General features: G+C 43.3%; 2 protein-coding genes across 2 annotated transcripts; both read right to left on the minus strand.

Moving 5' to 3' along the window:
- Positions 1-367: 367 nt before the first annotated feature.
- On the minus strand, positions 368-2,003 carry LOC135204999 (mucin-2-like). The gene is made up of 3 exons (XM_064235229.1): positions 1,974-2,003; positions 1,218-1,625; positions 368-907 (listed from the first exon to the last, which is right to left on the minus strand). Exons 1-3 carry the CDS (start codon positions 2,001-2,003, stop codon positions 368-370), a joined length of 978 nt encoding a protein of 325 aa, XP_064091299.1.
- Positions 2,004-3,068: 1,065 nt separating this feature from the next.
- Positions 3,069-11,385, minus strand: LOC135205000 (mucin-2-like). Its single transcript, XM_064235230.1, has 7 exons — positions 11,208-11,385; positions 10,378-10,915; positions 7,884-8,365; positions 5,742-6,756; positions 5,319-5,452; positions 5,036-5,228; positions 3,069-3,759 (listed from the first exon to the last, which is right to left on the minus strand). The coding sequence occupies exons 1-7, from the start codon at positions 11,383-11,385 to the stop codon at positions 3,069-3,071; spliced, it is 3,231 nt and encodes a 1,076-aa protein (XP_064091300.1).
- Positions 11,386-13,606: the final 2,221 nt, after the last annotated feature.

Below are 13,606 nucleotides of genomic sequence, written 5' to 3' on the forward strand. Positions count from 1 at the left end.
TTTTTGGGGAGTAATGTGGTAGTGGTTGGTGAGGGTTGTTGTGGGAGATTGAGTAGGGGTAGTTGGTTGGAAGGTCGTTGAGGTAGATATGGTAGCAGTTGGTGAGGTCGGTGTAGGTCATTGTAGGTATAGTGGTGAGTTGTTGTGGTAGGATATGTAGTGTTGGTGAGGTTCGTTGTTGGAGATGTAGGTAGTAAGTTGGTGAGGGTTGTTGTGGGAGATGTGGTAGCAGTTGGTGAGGTGTTGGGGAAGAGGTGGTAGGTTAGTTGGTGGGAGGTTATTGTGGGAGATGTGGTAGTTAGTTGGTGATGGTTGTTGTGGGAAGATGTAGTAGTAGTTGGTGAAGGTTCGTTGTAGGGAGATGTAGTTAGTAATTTGTTGGGGAGGTTTCGTTGTAGGGAGGATGTAGGTTAGTAGTTGGTGAGGTTGGTTCGTTGGGAGATTGTGGGTAGTAGTTGGTGAGGTTGTTGTGGAATGTGGTGTAGTTGGGTGCAGGTTGGTTGTTGGGGATGATGTTAGTAAGTAGTTGGTGAGGTCGTTTGGTTAGAGTTGTGGCAGTACTTGGTGAGGGTCGTTGTAGGAGATGCAGTAGGGTATTTGGTTTGGGAAGGTTGCGTGGGAGATGTTGTAGAGTTGCGGTGAGGTTGTTGTTGCGAGGATGGTAGTTAGTAGTGGTGAGGTCGTTGAGGAGGATGTGGTTAGAGTTTAGGTGGGTGAGGCGTTGTTTAGGGATGTAGTAGTTAGGTTGGCTGTGGTATGTGTGAGGTGTGTAGTTAGGTTTGGAGGGTTGTTTGTGGGAGATGTGGGTAGGTAGGTTGGGGTGTTGTTTTGGGGAGAGTAGTAGTAGTTGGGTGAGGTTCGTTGTAGGAGATGTTTTGGTAGTAGTTGGTGCATCGTTGTTAGGAGGCTATGTAGTATAGTAGTTGGTGAGGTTGTTGTGGTAGGCTATGTAGTTAAGTAGTTGGTGATTGGTTGTTGTGGGAAGTATGTGGTAGCTAGTTGGTGAGGTTTTTTGGTTTTTTGTGGGAGATTGTACGTAGTAGTTGGTGAGGTTCGTTGGTAGGGAGATTGGTAGTAGTTGTGAGTTGTTGGTGGGAGGTTGTTGGTTAGGAAGGTATTGGAGGTTGAGGTGAGCTGGTGGGTTTAGTAGTTGGGAGATGTTTTTGTTGGCATATGTAGTACGGTCGCGAGGTTGTTGTGGGAGGTTGTTATGGTACCGGTAGTGTAGTTGTGAGGTTTTTGGTGGGAGGATTGTTGGTAGGTAGTTTGGGAGGTTGTTTATGGGAATGTAAGTAGTAGTTGGTGAGGTTCCGGTTGTGGGAGATGTAGTAGTAGTTGGTGACGGTTTGGTTTGGACTATTCAGGGTAGTTCGCTGGTGAGTAGTTGGTGAAGGTGGGCGCCTTGTGGGTAGTATTGGGGGGTTGTTTGTGGGGAATATGTGGTCTAGTTGTTGGTGAGGTTGGTTGTTGGGCTTAGATATCGTAGTAGTTTGGTGAGGGTTCGGTTTGGGATCTGGTATTATAGTTGTTGGGAGGTTGTTGTGGGGAAGCTTGTGGTTAGTTCGTTGGTTGAGGTCGTTATGGGAGACTGTAGTGAGTTTGAGTTGTGAGTTGTTGTGGGAGATCTGTAGGTAGTAGTTGGTGAGGTCTTGTGGTTAGGATGTTGGTATTACGTTGGTGGGTCAGTTGTGGGAGAATGTATTAGGTTTGAGGTTGCGGTTTTGTGGGCGACTGAGGTGAGTAGTTGGTGAGGTTGTTGTTGGGATCTGTAGTAGTTTGGTGAGGGTTGCGTTGGGCTATGTAGGTATTGTTTTTGGTGAGGAGTTGTTGTGGGCGATGGTGGTAGTACGGTTGGTGACGGGTTGTTTGTGGGAAGGCTATGTGGTAGTAGTTGGTGCAGGCGTTGTGGGAGATGGTAGGTAGTTCGTTGGTGCAGGTTCGTTGTGGGGGGAGATGTCAGTCAGTTAGGTTGCGGTTGAGGGTTGGGCGCTGTCGGGTATCATTGCGCGGGTTGAGTGAGGCTATGTTCGGTAGGTTCGTATTGTGGGCGGTTATTGTTGGTAGCTGAGGTCGGTCGAGGGTGCGTTCGGAGGGAATGGTAGTAGTTTGTTTGGTGAGGTTGTTGTGTGATATGTAGTAGTAGTTGGTGAGGTCGTTGTGGGAGATGTGGTAGTAGTTGGTGAGGTCCGTGTTGGGGAGATAGAGTCGTAGTTTGGTTGGGAGGTTTGGTTATGTTGATATTGGTAGGTACAGTCTTTGGTGAGGGTTGTTGTTGGATATGTAGTAGTAGTTGGTGAGGTTGTTGAGGGATATGTAGAAGTAGTTGGTGCGGTTGTTGTGGGAGATGTGGTAGTATTTGGTGAGGTTGTTATGGGATATGTAGTAGTAGTTGGTGAGGTTGTTGTGGGAGATGTAGTAGTAGTTGGTGAGGTTGTTGTGGAATATGTAGTAGTAGTTGGTGAGGTTGTTGTGGGAGATGTGGTAGTAGTTGGTGAGGTTGTTGTGGGAGATGTGGTAGTAGTTGGTGAGGTTGTTGTGGGAGATGTAGTAGTAGTTGGTGAGGTCGTTGTGGGATATGTAGTAGTAGTTGGTGAGGTTGTTGTGGGAGATGTGGTAGTAGTTGGTGAGGTCGTTGTGGGAGATGTAGTAGTAGTTGGTGAGGTTGTTGTGGGAGATGTGGTAGTAGTTGGTGAGGTTGTTGTGGGAGATGTGGTAGTAGTTGGTGAGGTTGTTGTGGGAGATGTGGTAGTAGTTGGTGAGTTCGTTGTGGGATATGTAGTAGTAGTTGGTGAGTTTGTTGTAGATGTAGTAGTAGTTGGTGAGGCCGTTGTAGGAGATGTGGTAGTAGTTTGTGAGGTTGTTGTGGGAGATGTGGTAGTAGTTGGTGAGGTTGTTGTGGGAGATGTGGTTGTAGTTGGTGAGGTCGTTGTAGGAGAAGTGGTAGTAGATGATGAGGTTATTGTGGGAGATGTGGTAGTAGTTGGTGAGGTTATTGTGGAAGATGTGGTAGTAGTTGGTGAGGTTGTTGTGGAGATGTGGTAGTAGTTGGTGAGGTCGTTGTGGGATATTTAGTAGTAGTTGGTGAGGTTGTTGTAGATGTAGTGGTAGTTGGTGAGGTCGTTGTAGATGTGGTAGTAGTTGGTGAGGTCGTTGTAGGAGATGTGGTAGTAGTTGGTGAGGTTGTTGTGGGAGATGTGGTAGTAGTTGGTGAGGTTGTTGTGGGAGATGTGGTAGTAGTTGGTGAGGTTGTTGTGGGATATGTAGTAGTAGTTGGTGAGGTTGTTGTGGGAGATGTAGTAGTAGTTGGTGAGGTTGTTGTGGAAGATGAAGTAGTAGTTGGTGAGGTTGTTGTGGCAGATGTAGTAGTAGTTGGTGAGGTTGTTGTGGTAGATGTAGTGGAAGATGTGGTAGTAGTTGGTGAGGTCGTTGTGGGAGATGTAGTAGTAGTTGGTGAGGTTGTTGTGGGAGATGTAGTAGTAGTTGGTGAGGTCGTTGTAGGAGATGTGGTAGTAGTTGGTGAGGTCGTTGTAGGAGATGTGGTAGTAGTTGGTGAGGTTGTTGTGGGAGATGTGGTAGTAGTTGGTGAGGTTGTTGTGGGAGATGTGGTAGTAGTTGGTGAGGTTGTTGTGGGATATGGCAGGGTAGTTGGAGAGTGTGTGGGAGCAGTAAGTAGTAGTTGGTGAGGTTGTTGTGGAAGATGAAGAGTATAGTTGTGAGGTTGGGTGGCAAGATGTAGTAGTAGTTGGTGAGGTTGTGTGGCTAGATGTTGGGTATTAGTGAGTACAGTGAGGTTGTTGTGCGTAGATGTAAGTATCAGTTGGTGAGGGTTGTTGTGGGAAGATGTAGTAGTTAGTTGGTTTTAGGTTGTTCGGTGGCAGGATTGTTAGTAGGTAAAGTTGGTAGAGGTTTTTTGGTAGATGTTAGTAGCAGTTGGTGAGGTTGTTTTGTGGGTGATGTATGAGTAGTGGGGAGGTTCTGTTGTGGTAGCTGTAGTAGTGTGGTGAGGTTGTTGTGGTAAGATGCAGCAGTAGTGGTGAGGTTGGTTCGTGGGGTGCTGTAAGTAGAAGTTGGTTGAGGGTATTGGGGCAGATGTAGTAGTATAAGTAGGTGGGAGGTGCATGTTGTGGGAGATGTATAGTAGTAGTCGTGGTTGAGGTTGTTGTGGAGATGATAGTAGTAGCTAAGTTGGTGAGGTGTAGTGTGGCTAGACAGATGTTAGTAGTTGAGTACGTAGCTGGGGGGTGTTGTGGCAGAGTTAGTCTAAGTAGTAGTTGGAAGGTTGTTGTCTTGTGTGGCAATGTAGTAGTAGGTAGTTGGTGAAGTTTGTTTGTGGCAGATGTTAGTAGTAGTGGTAAAGGGTTGTTTGTCAGATTAGTATTGGGTTTCTTGTAGGTTATCTTTCTTTGGAGTTAGTAGTTGGGAGAGGTGGTTGTGGGAGACTGTGATAGTAGTTGGTGAGGTTTGTTGTGACAGGGAGATTGTAAGTAGTTAGTTGGTTAGGTTGTTATTCCGGTTGGAAGTTGTCGCGGATTAGTATAGTAGTTGGTGAGGTTGATTGTTTAACGGTCAGGAGAAGGCCGGCGGACAATTCGAAGGTGAGTGGGGATGTTGGTAGTAGTTGGGAGTGTTGTGGAAGATGTGTGGTAGTAGTGGTGAGGTGTGTGTGGGAGATAGTAGTAGGTGGGAGGTATGTTGTTGGATATGTAGGTAGTAGTTTGTGAGGTTGTGTGGGAGATGTTGGTAGTTAGTGGGTGAGGTTGTGTGGGACGAGTTGGTAGTAGTGTGTGGGGTTTTTTGTTGTGGGAGATGTAGTAGTAGTTGGTGAGGTTGTTGTGGCAGATGACTGTCAGTAGTGGTGGGTCTTTTGAGGAGTGGTAGTAGTTGGTGAGTTGTTGTCGGTAGATGTAATAGTAGTTGGGTGAGGTCGTATTTGGCAGATGTAAGTAGTGGTTGTCGAGGTTTTGTGGGGAGATTGTAGTTGTAAGTTGGTGAGGATTGTTGTGTGAGATGTGGTAGTAGTTAGGAGTGTTGTGGCCATATGTAGAGTGTTGTTGAGGTTGTTGTGGGAGATGTGGTAGTAGTTGGTGAAGTTGTTGTGGGAGATGTGGTAGTAGTTGGTGAGGTTGTTGTAGGAGATGTAGTAGTAGTTGGTGAGGTCGTTGTAGGAGATGTAGTAGTAGTTGGTGAGGTTGTTGTGGGAGATGTGGTAGTAGTTGGTGAGGTTGTTGTGGAAAGATGTAGTATAGTTTTGTGAGGTTGTTGGGGGAGACTTGTATACAGTTGGTGAGTTAGTTGTGGGAGATGTAAGTACGCTAGTGAAGTAGTTGGTGATGTTGTTGTGGGAGATGTGGTAGTAGTTGGTGAGGTTGTTGTGGGAGATGTGGTAGTAGTTGGTGAGGTTGTTGTGGGAGATGTAGTAGTAGTTGGTGAGGTTGTTGTGGGAGATGTGGTAGTAGTTGGTGAGGTTGTTGTGGGATATGGGTTAAGCAGTAGTTTAGCGAGTCGTAATGTGGGAGGATGTCGGTAATTAGGTTTTGAGAGGTTCGGTTGGGTGGGAGATGCAGGTAAGTAGTTATCGGGTTGATTGTGGAAATTTTTAGGTAGGTTGGCCGAAGTAATTGTTGGGGAAGAGTTGGTAGGTAGTTGTGAGTCGTTGTGGGAACTGTGGTAGTAAGTTGCGTGAGTTTGTTGTTGGAGATTGTAAGTTAGTCAGGTTTCGAGTAGAGGTGTTGTTGGGATATGTAGTAGTAGTTGGTGAGGTTGTTGTGGGAGATGTAGTAGTAGTTGGTGAGGTTGTTGTGGGAGATGTGGTAGTAGTTGGTGAGGTTGTTGTGGGATATGTAGTAGTAGTTGGTGAGGTTGTTGTGGGAGATGTGGTAGTAGTTGGTGAGGTTGTTGTGGGAGATGTAGTAGTAGTTGGCGAGGTTGTTGTGGGAGATGTGGTAGTAGTTTGTGAGGTTGTTGTGGGATATGTAGCAGTAGTTAGCGAGGTCGTTGTGGGAGATGTGGTAATAGTTTGAGAGGTCGTTGTGGGAGATGTGGTAGTAGTTATCGGGGTCGTTGTGGGAAATGTGGTAGTAGTTGGCGAGGTCATTGTGGGAGATGTGGTAGTAGTTGGTGAGGTCGTTGTGGGAGATGTGGTAGTAGTTGGTGAGGTTGTTGTGGGAGATGTAGTAGTAGTTGGTGAGGTTGTTGTGGGATATGTAGTAGTAGTTGGTGAGGTTGTTGTGGGATATGTAGTAGTAGTTGGTGAAGTTGTTGTGGGAGATGTAGTAGTATTTGGTGAGGTTGTTGTGGGAGATGTGGTTGTAGTTGGTGAGGTTGTTGTGGGATATGTAGTAGTAGTGGGTGAGGTTGTTGTGGAATATTCATTAATATGTGGTTGAGGTTGTTGTGGCAGAGGTATAGTGTTGGTGAGGATTGTTTGTGGAGTATTATAGTAGTTTGGTGAGGTTGTTGTGGGAGATGTTGTATAGTTTGGTGATGTTTTTGTGGTGATATGTATAGTTGGTGAGGTTGTTGTTGGAGATGTAGTAGTAGTTGGTGAGGTTGTTGTGGTAGATGTAATAGTAGTTGGTGAGGTTGTTGTGGTAGATGTAATAGTAGTTGGTGAGGTGGTTGTGGGATATGTAGTAGTTGGTGAGGTTGTTGTGGTAGATGTAATAGTAGTTGGTGAGGTCGTAGTTGGAGATGTAGTTGTAGTTGGTGAGGTTGTTGTGGGAGATGTAGTAGTAGTTGGTGAGGTTGTTGTGGAGATGTATTATAGTTGTTTGGAGGTTTTTGTGCTAGATGTAGTAGTAGTTGGTGAGGTTGTTGTGGGTGACTTAGTAGTAGTTTTTGTGAGGTTGTTGTATAATGTGCTACGTAGTTGGTGAGTTTGTTTGTGGAGATGAGTAGTATTTTTGTGTGAGGTTGTTGTGGTAGATATAGTAGTAGTTGGTGAGGTTGTTGTGCTAGATGTAGAGTATTTGGTGAAGGTTGTGTGGTGACCGTGTATTAGTTATTGGATGTTTGTTGTGATAGATGTACTAGTAGTTGGTGAGGTTGTTGTGGGAGATGTGGTAGTAGTTGGTGAGGTTGTTGTGGGAGATGTAGTAGTAGTTGGTGAGGTTGTTGTGGGAGATGTAGTAGTAGTTGGTGAGGTTGTTGTGGGTGATGTGGTAGTAGTTGGTGAGGTTGTTGTGGGAGATGTAGTGGTAGTTGGTGAGGTTGTATTGGTAGATGTAGTAGTAGTTGGTGAGGTTGTTGTGGGGGATGTATTAGTAGTTGGTGAGGTTGTTGTGGGTGATGTAGTAGTAGTTGGTGAGGTTGTTGTGATAGATGTAGTAGTAGTTGGTGAGGTTGTTGTGGGAGATGTAGTAGTAGTTGGTGAGGTTGTTGTGGGAGATGTAGTAGTAGTTGGTGAGGTTGTTGTGGTATATGTAGTAGTAGTTGGTGAGGTTGTTGTGGAATATGTAGTAGTAGTTGGTGAGGTTGTTTTGGGTGACGTAGTAGTAGTTGGTGATGTTGTTGTGATAGATGTACTAGTATGTTGTGAGTTGTTTGTGGGGAGTGGTAGTAGTTGGTGAGGTTGTTGTGGAGATGTAGTATATTGGTGAGGTTGTTGTGGTAGATGTAGTAGTAGTTGGTGAGGTTGTTGTAGGAGATGTAGTAGTAGTTGGTGAGGTTGTTGTGGGAGATGTAGTAGTAGTTGGTGAGGTTGTTGTGGTAGATGTAGTAGTAGTTGGTGAGGTTGTTGTGGCTAGATGTAGTAGTAGTTGGTGAGGTTGTTGTGGGTGACGTAGTAGTAGTTGGTGAGGTTGTTGTGGTAGATGTAGTAGTAGTTGGTGAGGTTGTTGTGGGTGATGTAGTAGTAGTTGGTGAGGTTGTTGTGATAGATGTACTAGTAGTTGGTGAGGTTGTTGTGGGAGATGTGGTAGTAGTTGGTGAGGTTGTTGTGGTAGATGTAGTAGTAGTTGGTGAGGTGTTGTTGCAAGATGTAGTAGTAAGTTGGTGAGGTTTGGGGGGGGAGAGAGGTGGGTGATGTGGTAGTATTATGGTGAGGTTGTTGTGGAGATTAGTTAGTCGTTGTGGCGTTGGTTGTGGGATATGGCAGTAGTAGTTGGTGAGGTTGTTGTTGGAAAGATTTACTAGTAGTTGGTTGTGGTTGGTTGTTGTAGATGTAGTAGTATTGGTGCTGTTGTTTGTGTGAGATATGGTTCGTAGTTTTGGTGAGGTTGTTGTGGGTGACGTAGTAGTAGTTGGTGAGGTTGTTGTGGTAGATGTAGTAGTAGTTGGTGAGGTTGTTGTGCTAGATGTAGTAGTAGTTGGTGAGGTTGTTGTGGGTGACGTAGTAGTAGTTGGTGAGGTTTTTGTGATAGATGTACTAGTAGTTGGTGAGGTTGTTGTGGCAGATGAGGTAGTAGTTGGTGAGGTTGTTGTGGGAGATGTAGTAGTAGTTGGTGAGGTTGTTGGCGATGTTAGTAGTACGTTGTGGGGTTGTTGTGGAGATGTGGTGAGTAGTTGGTGTAGTTGTTGGTGGCAGATTTAAGTAGTAGTTGTGAGGTTTGTGTGTGTCAGATGTATTGTAGTTGGTGAGATCGTTAAGGGAGATGTAGTAGTAGTTGGTGAGGTTGTTGTGGGATATGTAGTATTTGGTGAGGTTGTTGTGGGATATGTAGTAGTTGGTGAGGTTGTTGTGGGGGATGTAGTAGTAGTTGGTGAGGTTGTTGTGGGAGATGTAGTAGTTGGTGAGGTTGTTGTGGGAGATGATGTAGTAGTTGGTGAGGTTGTTGAGGGAGATGTAGTAGTTGGTGAGGTTGTTGTGGTAGATGTAATAGTAGTTGGTGAGGTCGTAGTTGGAGATGTAGTAGTATTGGTGAGGGTTGTTTGGGGAGAGTTTGTAAGTATTGTGAGGTGTTTGTGGGATATGTATCGTAGTTGGTGTGGTTGTTGTGGAGATGTAGGTAGTAGTTTGTTGAAGGGTTGTGAGATTAGTAGTAGTTGGTGATGTTGTTTGTGGAGATGTAGTAGTAGTTGGTGAGGTTGTTGTGGGAGATGTAGTAGTAGTTGGTGAGGTTGTTGTGGGAGATGTAGTAGTAGTTGGTGAGGTTGTTGTGGAGATGTAGTAGTAGTTGGTGAGGTTGTTGTGGGAGATGTAGTAGTAGTTGGTGAGGTTGTTGTGGCAGATGTAGTAGTAGTTGGTGAGGTTGTTGTGGGATATGTAGTAGTTGGTGAGGTTGTTGTGGGGGATTTATTAAGTATTTGTGAGGTTTGTTTGTGGGAGATTGGAAGTAGTGTTGAGGTTGTTGTGGGAGATGATGTAGTAGTTGGTGAGGTTGTTGAGGGAGATGTAGTAGTTGGTGAGGTTGTTGTGGTAGATGTAATAGTAGTTGGTGAGGTCGTAGTTGGAGATGTAGTAGTAGTTGGTGAGGTTGTTGTGGGAGATGTAGTAGTAGTTGGTGAGGTTGTTGTGGGAGATGTAGTAGTAGTTGGTGAGGTTGTTGTGGGAGATGTAGTAGTAGTTGGTGAGGTTGTTGTGGGAGGATGTTTGGTTTGTAGGTTGTTGGGTTTTTTGTGGGAGAATGAAGTAGTAAAGTTGGTGAGGTTGTTGTGGCAGATTAGTAAGTAGTTTTGGTGAGGTTGGTTGTTGCTAGGGGATGTAGTAAGTAGTTGGTGAGGTTGGTTTGTTGGAGATGGTCTTAGTAGTTGGTAGTTTCTTGTGGGAGATGTATTGTTTGGTGAGGTCGTTAGGTTGGAGAGATGTTAAGGTCTAGTGGTGAGGTTTGTTGTGGGAGATGTAAGTAGTAGTTGGGGAGGTTTGTTTGTGGTGATTAGTAGTAGTGTTTGAGGTTGTTGTGGGAGATGTGTAGTTTAGTTGGTTGAAGGTTGTTGTGGGTGATGTAGGGTAGTATTTGGTGGTCGTTGTGCAGATTAGTAGTAGTTGGTGAGGTTTGTTGTGGGGGGGGGTTACAGATTTTGTAGGGTAGTAGTTGGTGAGGTTTGTTTGTGGGTGGATGTCGTCGTCGTTGTTGGTGAGGTCGTTGGTTGGTTAGATGGGTCGTATTAGTAGTTGGTGAGGTTGTTGTGGGAGTGTAGTCGTAGTTGGTTGCGGTTGATATGTGGAATGAGTATGTTTGGTGAGGTTGTTGTGGTGATTTGTAGGTAAGTAGTTGTGATGGTTGATGTGGCAGATTGGTAAGGTTTAGTTGGTGAGGTCGTAGTTGGAGATGTAGTAGTAGTTGGTGAGGTTGTTGTGGGAGATGTAGTAGTAGTTGGTGAGGTTGTTGTGGGAGATGTAGTAGTAGTTGGTGAGGTTGTTGTGGCAGATGTAGTAGTAGTTGGTGAGGTTGTTGTGGCTAGATGTTAGGTATGTAGTTGTTTGAGGTTGTTGGGTGCAGGAATGTAGTAGTAGTTGGTGAGGTTGTTGTGGCAGATGTAGTAGTAGTTGGTGAGGTTGTTGTGGCAGATGTAGTAGTAGTTGGTGAGGTTGTTGTGGTAGATGTGGTAGTAGTTGGTGAGGTTGTTGTGGGAGATGTAGTAGTTGGTGAGGTTGTTGTGGCAGATGTAGTAGTAGTTGGTAAGGTTGTTGTTGGGTAGATGTATTTAGTAAGTGTTTGGTGAGGGTTGTTTTGTGGCAGATGTAGTAGTAGTTGGTGAGGTTGTTGTGGTAGATGTGGTAGTAGTTGGTGAGGTTTTTTCGGGTGATGTAGTAGTTGGTGAGGTTGTTGTGGCAGTGTTAGTAGTAGTTGGTGGGTTGTTGTTGGCAGATGTAGTAGTAGTTTTGTGAGGTTGTTGTGGTAAGATTGTGGTAAGTAACTGGTGAGGTTTGTTGTGGGAATGTAGTATTTGGTGAATGTTGTTTGGTTGGGAAGATTGTTTAGGCAGTAGTTTTTGGTGAGGTTGTTGTGGTAGAATAAGTTAGTGAGTTGGTGAGCTTGGTTGTTGGTAGGAACAGATGTAGTAGTAAGTTGGTTGAGGTTTGTGTGGTATATGTATTAGTTGGTTGGGAGGTTGTTGTTTGGGTTGATGGTAGTAGTTGGTGAGGTGTTGTGCAGATTGTAAGTAGTAGTTTTGGTGAGGTTGTTTGTGGCAGATGTAGTAATTGGTGAGGTTGTTTGTTGGTCAGATGTTAGGTAGTAGTTGGTGAGGTTGTTGTGGTAGATGTGGTAGTAGTTGGTGAGGTTGTTGTGGGTGATGTTAGTAGTTGGTGAGGTTGTTTTGGGTGCAGATTAGTAAAGTATTGGTGAGGTTTGTTGTGGTAGATGTTTTGGTAGTAGTGGTTAAGGTTTTTGTTGCAAGATGTAGTAGTGTTTGGTGAGGTTGTTTGTGGCAATGGAGTAGTAGTTGGTGAGGTTGTTTGTGGTAAGATGTAGTAGTTAGTTGGTGAAGGTTGTTGTGGCACATTAGGTAGTAGGTTGTTTTGGGTGAGGTTGTTTGTGGTAGATGTGGTGGTATTGTGAGGTTGGTGTGGGTGATTGGTTGTAAAGGTTTGTTGAGGTTTTGGTGGCAAGATGTAGTAGTCGTTGGTGAGTTTGTTGTGTGTATGTAGGTAGTATTTGGTGAGGTGTTGGTGGCTAGGATTTTAAGTAGGTAGTTGGTGAGGTTGTTGGGTCCCGCAGATGAAGCTAGTAGTTGGTTGAGGTTTGTTTTGGGTGGCAGATGTAGTAAGTAGTTTGGTGAGGTTGTTTGTGGTCAGATGTAGTAAGTAGTTGGTGATGTTTGTGCCATGAAGTAGTAGTTGTGGAGGTTGTTTGTGGGTAAATGTAGTAGTAGTTGGTGAGTTTGTTTTTTGGGTGATGTAGTAGTAATTTGGTGGTTGTTGGTTGGCAGATTGGTCGCAGTAGTTGGTGAGTTTGTTGTGGAAGATGTAGTAGTAGTTGGTGAGGTTGTTTTGGGTGATGTAGTAGTAGTTGGTGAGGTTGTTGTGTCAGATGTAGCAGTAGTTGGTGAGGTTGTTGTGGTAGATGTAGTAGTAGTTGGTGAGGTTGTTTTGGGTGATGTAGTAGTAGTTGGTGAGGTTGTTGTGTCAGATGTAGCAGTAGTTGGTGAGGTCGGTGTGGCAGATGTAGTAGTAGTTGGTGAGGTCGTTGTGGCAGATGAAGGAGTAGTTGGAGTAGTTGTAGTGGAGGTTGGTGTCGTAATTGGTGTGGTTGTTAATGTGGAAATTGAAGTGTTAGTTGAAATTGTAGTTGGAATAGTAGTCATGGAAGTTGAAGTGGATGTTGTCTTGTTTGATGTCGTGGGTAATGGGGTGGGAGTTGTTGTTGTTCTTAAAGTTGTTGTAGGTGTTGTTGAAGCAGTCGACGTTCTCTTAGTTGAAGTTGGTGTTGGTGGTTCTGGAAGGCAAGAAATGTTGGAAGACCATTAAATTTTTTGATTTGGTTTAGTATGAAAGAGAATTCCTGAATGATCTATGTTCTTCTTAAAACTATTCATTTAATATCATGAAGAGATCATATATATTACTTTCTTCAGTGACTGAGGGTCTTGAACTGTCATTAAATCATAAAAGTTATTTGTAACTGAGTAAATTTTATATTGATGTATCTTTTACTGATCATGAGAATCTTACTTTCCACAAAATGAGACATCTCTACATCTTCAATGATTACTTTAATTCCAGTAACTTCAAAACACAATATTAATATGCAGATCTCAATGAAACTTTGTGAACATAACAAAGTAAAATCTTTTATATATTTTACATAAACATAAGAAAGGATAAGTTTCCCTTAGTAGAGAAAAAAGAGAGAATAACCCATCACCAAATGCAGTCAGTTTGTGCAATAAAAGCTTTCAGAAACCTCCGGTGAAAATATTTATACCAATAATACTACTACTACTACTAATAATATTATTAATAATAATACTAATAATAATAACTAAATTAATTTTAATTATAATAAAGATTATATTTAGCCGGAATGCCTCCCTCCTTTGGAAAAAAAGAAATTTTCCAATATTGCCCTAGACCTTGTGACAAATCCTCACTTTGTGCCTAAGTGTCATCTGATTTTCATAGAAATATAATATGCCACTTTTCTATATAGATATGTTTTAGTGTGCTTTTAGTGTTTGTATCTTTTGCATTCTGTTATATTAAAATGATTAAGAAAATTATGCTATCAGCCGTAAGGACTTTCAACAACACAGAAAATACCGACTTTGATTATAAGCTGGACATCCTTCAAGCGGCGTGCCGTCATTCTGGAAACGAAAAAGAAATATCTCGAATTAAAAACTGAACTGATATATATCACTTGAAGTGTTGTCATTGATAATCATTAATTGCCACCATGGTAATATATTTCGAAGAGAAACTATTAAGAACATTTTATTTGGTCATATTGTAATTTCTAAAATGCTTACTCGTAGTTAGGGCCCCACTAGATCCCAATTCAGAATGAAGGATTTTTATTCTAATTTTGTTGGGACTGAGGATTTTTGTTCTAATTTAATTTCAGTGTCATATTCAGTGGATTTTATTTTGATTTGATTTTACTCCCCTGTCAAGAAATTCATGACACTCATGAGAGTGACAGTATTGGAATTTTAAATAATTCTAAAGCGTTCTACTCCTGTATTTATTGCAAAACGTCACCAACACTGTGGTCTCAATATGTAC

This window comes from Macrobrachium nipponense, chromosome 48 (genome assembly GCF_015104395.2).
Source record: "Macrobrachium nipponense isolate FS-2020 chromosome 48, ASM1510439v2, whole genome shotgun sequence".
Classification (NCBI taxonomy): Eukaryota; Metazoa; Arthropoda; class Malacostraca; order Decapoda; family Palaemonidae; genus Macrobrachium; species Macrobrachium nipponense.